The 12,639-nt window shown below is 37.9% G+C and overlaps 1 protein-coding gene across 2 annotated transcripts in view; it reads right to left on the minus strand.

Annotated features, from left to right (window-relative positions):
- The window catches only part of NFATC3 (nuclear factor of activated T cells 3), a 66,189-nt gene that overhangs the window by 34,848 nt on the left and 18,702 nt on the right, over positions 1 to 12,639 (minus strand). For both annotated transcript variants that reach the window (XM_068693607.1, XM_068693606.1), the window contains exon 3: positions 7,005 to 7,167. In XM_068693607.1, the coding sequence (XP_068549708.1) occupies positions 7,005 to 7,167 (163 nt within the window). The remainder of the gene's footprint in view (positions 1 to 7,004; positions 7,168 to 12,639) is intronic.

Here is a 12,639-nt window from a genome sequence, read left to right on the forward strand (position 1 = left end):
TCAATGATCAAGAAAAAAAAAAAAAAAGAATCGTATTGCCACTCCAGTGCTCCCTCCCCTTGGACAATTAATTTACTGCTTATGGCATTACTGGATTGGTAAAGTAGGCTGATTAGAAGGAAGTCTTTTACATAAAAACAGATGTCCCTAAAAATAGAGCATAGTCTTGAAATACAAGACATGTCAGGGGAAAAATCTGTGATAATCAAGGCTTTTGTTCACATCGGTTAAAAACTCCAGCTTCATCAAATGCACCAGTATTCCTGTAAAAATCCTCAGCTCAAACATGAGGAAGGGCGAAGGAAATCCACAGCAGTGTGAAGAAGTGTAGGCCCACCCTTCCCCTTTACTTCCAATAGTGAGGTCCTAGGCTTTTCAACACGGTGACACGAAGCGCACGACTAACTAGTTATCTCCTCCTTGGTAGTCTCCCTGCAGCTGGATGTATTTCAGTGGTTCGTTGGAACACCTCCCAGAGTTACGCCACCAAAAAGAAGACAAAAGAGGACAAGAAAGGCCCAGCGAGATGAATGCAAAGGCAAAGATTAAAGGAAGGTAAAGCTGTACTCCTGAATTAAGTATTTTTACTTTTACTTTCGAAGACTGCAGAAGTGAAGATATGGTATAATTTACCCTGGAATCTAAACAATCCTAAAAGAAAACTTCCACTACTTAAGGTTTAGTCCACCTTCAATCAGTTGTTTACAAAACAAAACTGCCAAACCTCCCCATAATAATATAATAAAAGTTCAAAAAAAAGAAAAAAAGGCTTTGAGGTGTGTCGTTCTCTAAGACAATGGAGATGTGACCCATAACCTTAGACTATTTCTGACAACAGTATTCAAGAGGCACTGGAGCATGGCTCTGAGGAACCAAATTTTTTTTCTTCAGACATTTCTCCACAAGAATTTCACTTTTGATTGGTTTGCAGCTACTTTCCAACAAAACCATGAAGACTGACGTTTTAAAAGCTGAAGGGTGACTCTTCCAAACTGAGCAGCACACCTAGTAACAGCTAGAAATAAAAGCAAGTGACAAAAAAAGATCTAAAGGCATGAAGATTATCAAGAAATTGAAACAAAAGCTACAGAATGACTAACACTAGTGGTGCAATTTGCCTTAAATTTATTGTCAGTGGCATTTTGAAAAGCTTGAACCAAGCTATAGATATAAAAACAAGTTCAGGGAAGTTATTGAAAGTCAGACTGACCACAGCCATCCCCTCGTGGCTTTGCAGAGGTGCAATGAGTGCTGACCTATGATCTTCTGTGGACTGTTCACAGGAAAGTGGCGAAACTCATGGAAGAGAACTCCATTCAGATCTCTTAGACAATACCCCAACCACTGACTTAAAAGCTTAGCAGTAGATGGAAGTGTTTTTAATTAAAAAAAAAAAAAATCATTCCCATTTCACAAAGGATTTAATGTTACAGAAAGTTAAATGTATAATTTTAAAATTAAATATGTTGTAACAACCTACTTCCCCTTCCTGAAGCACGGTACTATTTTCAGTCATTTGATTATCTGATGTAGGAAAGAAAAGCATGCACACCAGAGAAGCATCCTCCTTCCTCTTTTGCTAATAGCTCATTGAGTAGACTGACTTAAAACCTTAAAATAGTATAGATCTCTGCAATTCTGAAAAATAAAAATAATGAGGTACGAAAGCAACAAGTGTTAACAAACTACTAGACATAGTGGCACAAGTCCAGGTTTAACAGCATTTTAAAGGTCATCACAAAGACAAATAGGTCCTGAAGAGAACCAAAGCCAAAAATAGCAGTGCATTACTGGCCATGATACCATCTGGTCATTCAACGTACGGAACATCCTTCAAGGTTTAAGAACCTGGATTTTTCTGTTTCTGAAATCTCAAATTTCCATGCTCACTGCTTGCAGTCAAGCCTGACTATTTAGATGCTAATTTCAGGCATATTTTGAGGAGTGTTTCAGCTCAGAGTCCTGTCCCATTCTATGCTACCAACAGAAGACCAAATCACAACTAAAATAGTGTTAGACTAACATTACAACTTCACGCTGTGCAGAATTACTGGCCACATCTAACTAGCCATCACCATACACAACCCATCTTCAGTTAGCGCTACACTAACAAGAAATCGTGCTATTTCTGAACCTCTAATTCCCAGTGCCAAATTACGCTATGGACAGCTTTTCAGATGAGCATTTCCAGGAAAACCCATGTAACTTGAAAAAAAACAAAACAAAAAAACTAATTCTACTTGGAAAAATAATTCAATAGTACCCTTCCTCATCTTAGTAACCACAACAACACAAGAAGCAGACAACCATGTCATTACTGATCCAGTATGCCATTTTCATTTTTTCCATGTTAATATGTAAATAATAATTGTATTGATTAAGTGTTCAAACATCTATTAGATGCATGTGGATGGGTTTTACTATCTATTTTGGGGGGGGTTCTAAGAGCCGATTACATGGCTCACACAGGCTGAGACTTACCTTCTGCATTTATTTGCAGGTTGTTGTCACCAACAATTAGAACTAGGATTAGAATCTGCCTTCTGGTGATGTATGAATAAAGGGAAGGACTTGAGACAAAGAAAAAAAAAAGCACACATAAGAACTGAAAAAATGGAAGGTGGGAAGAAGGGAAGGGTCATAAGACACAGAAAAAACAGTCTGTATACCATTCTCTATATCCTTCCTCAACCATAGGACTGCTGACCAGTCCATAGGTTGCATGATGATTGCATGATTCTCCCGTTGCAGCAGAATCAAGTACTGTGCAAATTTGGCTTATGGCAGAGATGAACAGCTCCTACCCTTGAGCCCATTAAAGTATGGCAAGAAGACTTATGGTACAGGCAAACTCCTAATAGGTACCCTTGCCCCAATTTTCTGTGGTAACTCACCACAGGACAGATATCCTCCTTGCGTGCAGAACAAGGAGCTCTTAGCTCCACTGCCCCTCAGTAAATCTCACTGCAAGGTTATCAAGAAGACTATCGTGGAGATCACCTTCCTCAACAGCAACAGGACATAAGGTTAATATATTTGTTGTGCACAACAGCTTGTGGAATTTCCTACTAGAAGATAGCATCGAATTTAAAATACTTAAGAGAACTCAGCAAATTGCAGAAGCTGATGTGAATTGCAGGAACACAACATACAATTATTTTTTAAATGAAACAAGTCATTTTAGATCAGGAAGCTAAAATACAAAAGCAAGAAACTATCCATGAGAGATCCTTATTGTGTTCCTGCCTGCTCTAAAATGCTTAAAAAACATTATCCGAGTGAAGTCTCATGAAAAACCTTAACCCTTTTAGAAAACAGTTAAATCTCACTCCAGCAAATTGTAAATGCAAACGTTATTTAATTATGTACAATTTGACCTGGCACAAGGGTGAGAAATTCAAGGAATTATGAACTTTCATTTAAGAGTTAGATGAAACGTAACAGCTATTTATTTAAAAGGCTTCTTAGATGGGTAGAATAAGTACTTTAACCTACTGAATTAGGTAGACAGTTCTCAGAGGCCTTCTCTGTCTCCTGACTACGCAACACAAGATTTCCCCACAGTTTGGATGAGAGAATTTCAAAACGTTACCCTTCCCATTGCTTACCATGCTGCCAAGTTATTTATTCCTTCCCTGTGACAAATGTCAGCCTTATCTTGCAATTTTTCTTAACAGGTAAAAGTAAGTAGTGCCAGATGACACGGATTAGCTGGAACACACTCCTAAGCAAGCACAGATTAAAATGACAGTTATCTGCTATTTTGAATGTTTTGCCATTGAAAAACCAAAAACAGTAGAATTTCAGCACACAATTCGCTTCCTTGAAGTCAATGGACTTACAAAACAAAACATGATGCTCAACTCATTTCATTTCCTCACATTTGGAAATAAGCTGATTAAATGTACTCACAGCAGATGATGCCAAATTTGTCAGAAGCTTAGTCTCCTAGCAACAGGTACAGTACAGTATTAGTAATAGATTAATGACATACGCTAATAGATTAATGGCTTGAAGCCATGTACTATCTTAAAATCTTTATTTTAAATAACACATCAACTGCACATGCAGAACTACAGAGGTTCCACAGTTTGGAACTTAAATGTTCTCCCTATAAAATACTGTGCAAAAGCAACAAAAACTCTGTAGCAAGGAAAAGCACATAGGCCTTGAGGTACGCACATCCTTTCTTGTCTCTGACACTGGTTAACTTACAGGCACAAGGAAACACCGAGTACTTTTTTTTTTTTTTTTTTTTTTGCAATGATCACCCACATGGACAGAACTGAATGTTGTAAAGCCAAGAGCACCAAACAGAAAGAAGTTAAGTCAGATACAAATAGCAATGCGTATCGTGAAGTGCATTTGTGTAATAACCTTCTGGAAGTGCTGGAAAAGCTTGCATCTTTATATTTAAATTGAGTAATTTATGTCTACTCACAGCTATTTAATGTTTACTTTCCACCAAACTTGGTCCTCAGCATACTGTTTTTACCAGCAGCAAATAAAAAGTTAATTCAAATCCTTGTTTTGTTTCATAACAACTTCCTCTCCCAACAAGCACAATAATTAATTTCTAATCCAGCTGGAAGAGACGAAATTGCAAAATAGAATATTGATTTGCATTCGTAGTCATTTTAATTGAGAGGCATAGCACCATGCATGTGTTTAAGCACGACACTGTGAAACAAACAAATACTACGCCCATTTTTAAAACAGCATTCTTGTAATAGCGAGGTATTTCACAATTCTAATTAGAATAAAGATCTTTGAAAATAATAAGTCACATAGAATACAGATCTGTGTTTTTTCTTTCTAATTTACATCTACCACTACAATTTAAAAGCATCTGGTTTTGCAAGCAAAAGGAAGCCTAGATATATTTGTCAAGTTTTATAACCATCAGCAAAATAAGTTCCTTTAAAACAAATATTAGTGCAAGATGCAAAAACCCAGGTGGAAAAAAAAATAGTTCCCAAATGCTCAGCAGAGACTTATTTTGGCAGCTAAAATCTCCCAAGATTCTATCCTCATTAATGATGTGTTAAATTCCAGTGCCAGCACCTTGGCATGTGAAAATTGTATCTACTTGTTCTCCAGCAACTAAACACAATGCTCCGCATGAAGAAATTTGCCCTGGCAACTACTTTCAGATTCCAGCCTAGCTCAGGCATCCTCACTTTTCTCTAGTATGCAGCACAGACTTACTTCCCTGCTGTGTATTCAATCATTGCCTCTACTGTGCTAAGAAATCTAGCAGGTCTGACAACAGAAGGTTTGAGCTGGTTGCACCGTGGCGTTGTCACCAGGAGAACACTGAGAAACTCTGTAGGGAACATGAGAGCTGGAGGAAGAGCTTAGATTAAGAATGAAAATGGAAGGATGATGAAAACTATTCAAGGAAGAAGAGATGTGATGAAGAGATCCAGCCTTTTTTTCGAGGGAGGGAAAGGAAAGATACAGACAAAAAAAGAGTCCTAAGAAGAAAACAGGAGGAATGAAAAAAATCAAGGTAAGGTATCAGAGCAGAAACAGAGTTGGATAAATAGCCTGAAGAATGCGACTAGGTGTCAGGTTAGGAGAAGAAATTTTTTAGTTGAAGAGCTTAGAAAGATTGCTTAGACAAGGAGAAAGGAACAGACAGTCCAATACATTTAAATTCTGCTGGTACATCTTTACTTATGCATGTGTAACTTCAGAGCTCTTCCAAAACTGATGTAATTACAAAGCATGACAGAATTTGCTTTCCAGTGAGGAATAAAAAAGTATAAGGAGAAAGAGTGATATTATAGTTTGAGCTAACAAACTATAGTGTGAGTAGAAGAAACAATAGGGACTGATTATGCCAACTCTATTACCACTTTTGAGTCTGGTTTTAAATACTAACAAGTTACTTAAACTATTGGAATGGGACTAATATAACAAATACATTTTTAATTCCTCGATTGCTCTTGTAAAACACTAAGGACTGAAACCATGACTGCCATTTTCCTGTAAAAGAACAGGAAGTATCCTGGGTTTGGGGGAAGAAACAGACCTGTGGTAACCTTAAGGTAATTAGATTAATTCTCCCCCCCCCATTTATCCTTTATAGCTGTTGTTTCTTTTGACAGATAAGGTGAATAAGTAAAGAGACATTGCTTTCAGCCAAGGATGTGGCAAACTCACAAATCAAGGAATCTTAACAAGCCCCATGATTCCCCAGCACAATCTTCCTTGTGTCCAGTGAGAAAGAGGGCAGTTCTGTTGCCATCTGGCACCATAGGTACTAAAGGAGACATAAGTGACTACCAGTAAACTAATCCAGAAGCCGACCTAGCATAGGGTAGGAGATGTGTGCACACCTTGTCTCAGAGGGGAGCACAACACAACTTGTGTACACAGTTATTTATACCCACAACACCAAAGCCACACTTCTTTCTCTTCAAAGGAGATTATGATGGCAAAGCTTTCACATTAAAGCCAAACCTAATTTACCAGGACCTTACATCCGTCCCTGAGCTCAACAAGAATTGGATGGTGTTTGCCAAGTATTTATATGCTACGCTTTAGATGTCTTTAGCACTTTAAATGTTTAGCGTGAACAAAGGAACCCAGTCAAAGCAACTGTTAATGACCAGTACCATGTATCAAAAGTTTGTGTACCACCACCCTCTGTTAGTCAGAGGGGAACCGTTGCCTGCATTACTACTGCATTTAGATCAGTTTCAGTACTGAACAAAACTGTTCTGAAAGACAATAAAGCTTGCTTGATTCTGTTAAAGCAGTGGAAACAGTGACAAGACACAAGGCGGGGTAGGAAGGGGAACAAGTCTTGCTTGCCCTTACAGAGTAACAGTTCAAATCTGAACTAATTTTTGTATTGCACAAGGTATATTTAGGGGAAAATCTTACCCAGGAAGGAATATAAGCTTCAAAGAAGGTAACGACTCATGGCATTGTAAATACCAGTAACTGTAGCTAAGAGAAAGTTATCTTTGATTCGGGAAAGTCAGACTTCCTACCTTCACTACAGGGTGTCCTCCGGTAGATGCTTTTACTGCTCCTCTGCTTCCTTCTGTTTCATAGTGAGCTCTGTGATGAGTTTTAGGCTGGACATCTATTTTCAGTTCGCATTGCCCGTAATGACTTGGTAAAGGCCAGTCGAGAGGTGGCAACGAAGATGTGCTGCAATCAAGACGTGCACACTATGGTTAAATGTAATATGCCATTTGGCCAGGGTACAATCACAGGAACTTCTCCATAAATACAGACAATCATGTTGTTTTCCTAACACACAATTACCAAATTAGAATAGCTATTAGCCTAGTTCAATTAAACATTGGGGGGGGGGGGGGGGGGATGGTATTTTTGGAGTGTACTAATGTAGTGCTGTATTTCTTCCTTCCAATCCCTGATTGAAAGAAAAGTACTGCAGGCCTTGCATTACCAGCATTATTCCATAATGCTTTTATTTTGTTTTTATTCTTGAGTTTATCAACAAGCAAGTTCAAGCGGTACTAAAGGGAAGAGTTTAAATCTATCTCCTAAACCATTAAGTTTTAAAAAATACTTGAAAATAATAAAGCAGACAGTTACTTTAAGATGGTAAAGCGCTGAACTTTGTTAACTATCATTCAAATGAACACTACCCGATGATTCAAACTTTTAAGACTAGTAGTCCTGTCTAAGCATAAAGACTTACTGCAACAAACACACCTAAAGAGCATGCTTAGCTTATCCATGGATTATATACCCTTACACCCAGTAGCAAAATTGCTCCAGGGGAGGAGGAAAAAAATGCAGCAATAGAAGTAACATGAAAAACTCTAAGGGAAATAAGCCACATGGTATCACCATTTTTTTTCATACCTATCCTTTTACCTGCTTAGATTCACAGACTTATAATTCTAATATGAAGAACAGTAGGATTCAAGTCGGTAATTACCTGGTGGAGCAAATTAATTTCTAAACATTTAAAAGTGAATGTTTATAGTGCTGTGTACCACACAAGAACATATACAATAAAAATAAGCTTCTATTGAAATAGTTTTTATTATCATAAACTAACCAACAGTGCAAGCAAAGTAGGTTTTAAAGAGATGGACAAACACTGGTTTGTATTGTTGCCTGAGAAAGCTCAGCTCCATTTCTTTCTCCTTTACAGGAAGTCAGGTAAAACCCTACTGCCAGTCCAAAACCATGCACACTTTCACAAACACTAACAGCTACAGATCCACAAAAGATAAGCTGTACCTTCTAGAGAGCTTCAAACTATGAAAACATATCTACAGTTGGGAAAGAAGGTAATGTTTTAACTGAAGGGGAAAAAAAAGGCTGTCTTTAGTAAGTATCTGGATGGACTTGGGCTCAGGCCGCAGCACCATATATCTACCTTTTACTACAAACATCATTGTCCCTAAGCATGGAAAAGGAGGAGAAGAAAAGGCCTCACTTGCTGGCATCCTCTTACAGGAGGGCCACCTATAAACCTGCTGGCCTGCTGCTTTGTGGAGTACCTCTGACTGTGCACTTCAGGAGAGAGCTAACTGAGATAAACTCATCTCCTGAAGTGCCTTTTGGGGAGTGAATGGGAACCAGAGTTTTTCCCTGTCTTCTTACTAAAAGTAAGAAATGAGAGCAATAAATCATGTCCACAAGCATTAAGTGTGTAGCCAAGACTCTTCTTCCCCCAGTAAGCAGGTCTTAGGACCAGTCCTTCCACAGCAATACTATTTACTGGGTAGGAGAAGTGATGCCAACAGTAAAAGAGTAAACAGGAAAACAAGAGGAATGCAGCATAAGCCCAGCCCTACCAGTTACTTACCACAGCCCCAGGCCTACTGCCTAAATGCTATTATTGGCTATCAACTAGACCTTGCCATTCACTTTTATAGTTACTGAAGAAGACTCAAGTCTTCAGTCTGAAAATGGAAAGAAACATCAGGATTAGAAGATACTAAAAATAGTTAAAAAAAACTTAGCATGCAATAATTTGTTCTTTATTATTTCTGAAAAAGTTTTTTCTCCCCTATAACCAAATATTTGATGTTAAAATACTTGGTATGCGTAGTGAACAGATATGGTCCTGCAGAGAGGTTGGTGTAACATGTACACCACAGCCTACATACCAATTACTGGGAGATATTACTCAAAGTTACATATTAAACTCACTCTAGAAAAAGTATTTGTTGCTAATGATGGCTCTCTGTAGCTCTAAGAGGTTTAATCCTGCAATTAACTAATAAAAACGTAGCACAAGCCATATCAGAGTCCCATTATCTGCTGAAACAATATTTGGAATACTAAAACAAACATGGAGACAGGAAAATAACTAGGTCTCAAGATTTTGTCGTTCTTTGAAAACAAATAAAAAAATATCAGCATGAGGGAGTGAGCAAGCACATATGCATGTGCAGATGCCTAAACGAGACAGAGAGAGAGAGAGAGAGACAGAGAAAGAGAGAGGGAGGGAGGAAGACGCTTCCAAAACAGGTTTCCAAATAAATTGTGTAGCATTAGACTTTTAGGCCTTGCTGCTTCAAACTGCTGTTTTCTAGATGAAACAGACTAGAGTTGTAGCTGTTTCCCTTTAAGGAACAGACTGTGATGTTGGATATCCAAAGCATTAAGTGTTTATCTTTGAATATTTTTCTTGCTGTCTCCATCACCCTCAACTTCTCAGCAGCAATGGAATCCTAAAAAGTTTCAGGGTACGGTGTCATGCATCTTTCTGCCCTGTGACAATATCATTTAAATTCATTTCTGCTTCCACACCACTCTTTCACTTGTTTTGAGGAAAATGCTGTACAGCAATGCATTACAGTGAATCGGTGATCATTTTGAAAGGTAAGCTTTTTACTTCTGTTAGTTTACCAGAGCCTCCACTATCTAAATGGTTTATTCAAACTGAAATAACAGGACAGAGGCTGAACAAAAACTTTCCTTCCTTTCACCTTCTGAACGTCACATGAACCTTCAAGCTTGGACACTAAATAAATATATAAAATATCAGAATACAGTCTATAAACTTTTTTCCTCTTTTGTTTTCCCCCCCACACACTAGGTAGAAATCAACATCAAAACAGAAGAATCATGTCAGTGCTGGGGTGTGAAGCAACGCAATCTCTATACCAGACACTGTATATAAGAAACAAATTCTCAAGCTGCTAGCTGGAGTAATTGAGTAAATAAAGTTGACACTGAACTCTAGTGATCTCCGATGATTTAAAACTAAGACACCTATAACATGTTTAAAAAAACACAGCTTTTTGAGGAATGTGCAAAGATTTCGTACTGTTACAAAAAGACAAAAAGATTTGTCTCCCTCAGTTTGCACACAGCATGATGACATTTCTATTACTGGCAAAGCCATTTCTACCTTTGCACTCAGAACACAGGATCTAGATCATGTGCTGAACTGTTTTTTTGTTTTGTTTACAAGTTATTTTAGACAAAAATATTAAAAGAAGTAAGAACTTTTGTTTTTCAAATCCCTCAATTGTTGAACTTGAGGGAGGAGGAATGTATTAGTAGACACTTTCACATACTTTGTTACAGAAGTTCATCACAAAATTACTGTTACAATACCTTGCAACTTAGTGGCTTTTACACATGGTTCTGTAATTTTTGCTTTTCTTTGCCTGAGAAAACCCCTTGTTAACAGTACAGTAACTTACTAGTAAAGCACCAAATCACATACCAGCAAACAATGACTCACGGTCATCCTAAATGCTTCATGAAATCAAATCTTAGCACGTTGTTGAGACAGCACCAATCTGTAAAGCTACAAATGTTCTTTCAGTAATACCAAGAGAATTTCATAATCTGATTAATACAAGTCTCCAAAAGCTCAAACTTCTATCACATCAAGATTAAAGGATTTAGAGAACAGCTGCTATTAAAGGAAACTTAGAAGTAGAGAAAGAACCCTTCAGTACCATCCTCAGCAGAAGCCATCATATTTAAAATGATCTCTTCAGTGTTTACACTATTAATTCAATGGATACTTTCTTCACCTGCAACTATGTCCTCCAAAACAACACCGCTTCTGGCTGCTCACATTGATGAATATTCATCTAACGCTCATCAGAAGGACAATCTCATGGATTCCTCTGGATTTCAGTATTTGGACCTGTAGAAGTCACGGCCCCACTCCATGGGCTGAATCTCCTTTGCACAGGAAGAAACAAAGCCTAGAAACAAGACTGCTTGCTTGCATTCAACTTACGCTTTATCCTTCCCTCTATCCCACATGCAGTGCTGTGGGGCCAACGGCAGCTGTGGAAAACAATCCAGTTAAAAACTAAAAATGGTTATCTTCCATTTGGAGCTCTCCTCCTGGGCAATTCACTGGACAGCCAGCTGGGGCTCTGTGCAGAGAGCAATTGCTAACCCTGGTACCTCAGCTGAGGCATGTGTGATTAGCTTAGTTTTAGTCTAATGCTCTGTTGGACTCCTGGCTTAAAAAGTTTTTGAATAGAGGTGGAATGAGAGCTCATCTTAGCTACTCAGTACGAACATGTTCCTGCCTCTCAGTAGTCACAAATTCTAGCAATAACCTTTCAAGAATACCCACTAGGAGCTCAAAGAGTTTGTGACAATTCTTTTTCTGCTTCTTTTTTTTTCATTGGTTAACTTTCACAGACCTGCTACTAGAGTGCTTTTTAAATTATTATTTCTTAGTTACAGCAAAAGTAACACTTTACACTTGCAGCTCTCCTGAAACATCAAAATCTGTGACTGTGAGAAAGAGCTCGCTGACCAATGGATATTCCACAACTTTTTCACATCCTGAGCTTTTGCAAATAACCACCAGCGTTGGTTACAAGTCAATGCCGTGACACAGCAAACCCTTCAAAATCTCAAATCTTACTATTCTGCAATATTAGGGTCCTTCTTTGAGAGTTCTTGTGGAGTAAAAACACAGCTGTGATTGCTCTTCACTACATAGAACAAAGTAACATGTTGGGAGTTAAGAATTTGGGGGCCATTCCAGATGCCACAGTAGATTATCAATAGATTTTTTTTTTTTTAAATACTGTTTACATTCAAAATATCACTGTTCTACTACTAGCAGACCTACAGTTAAATATGCTTTACTGATATAGTATACTGCCAAGTAAAATCTATATTCTATCTTTCAGAACAAAGGAGAGAGCTGAATCATACGTACAGCACAGAGGTCGCGTATTAAGCAGTCTGAATTTCTCTGGATTCATTAATGGTGTGCAAACATTACAGCAATAGCCTGGCTTATTAAAAATCTAAGAGGTTCAAAGTTCTCTTGCTTGTCTCACTAAGTGGGTACTTATCTTCAAAGTCAGCGACTTGCAAATATTTTCACTTTAAAGTTTTGCTAACACAGCACAACTGGTGTTATTTCTATGTAACAAAAAACAGATGGATAACTACGTAACAGAGTAAGTCTGTCTATAGTCCACTCACATTAAAAGGTTTATTCTTCTTAAAATTAAAGACTGAGATCCCAATTGTTATGCTAAAAATAGAACAATTCCGTTCCTCTCTGCTCCACAGACTTCCAAGAGAAAGATTCAGACAAGAGAACTAAGTATTGCAAGTGTTCTAACACCTGCCACTATATTTACATTACTTTTTTCCCTGAAAAAGAAGGTTAACATAGTCAGCAATCTTAGCTTT

Source organism: Anas acuta, chromosome 10 (assembly GCF_963932015.1).
Source record: "Anas acuta chromosome 10, bAnaAcu1.1, whole genome shotgun sequence".
Classification (NCBI taxonomy): Eukaryota; Metazoa; Chordata; class Aves; order Anseriformes; family Anatidae; genus Anas; species Anas acuta.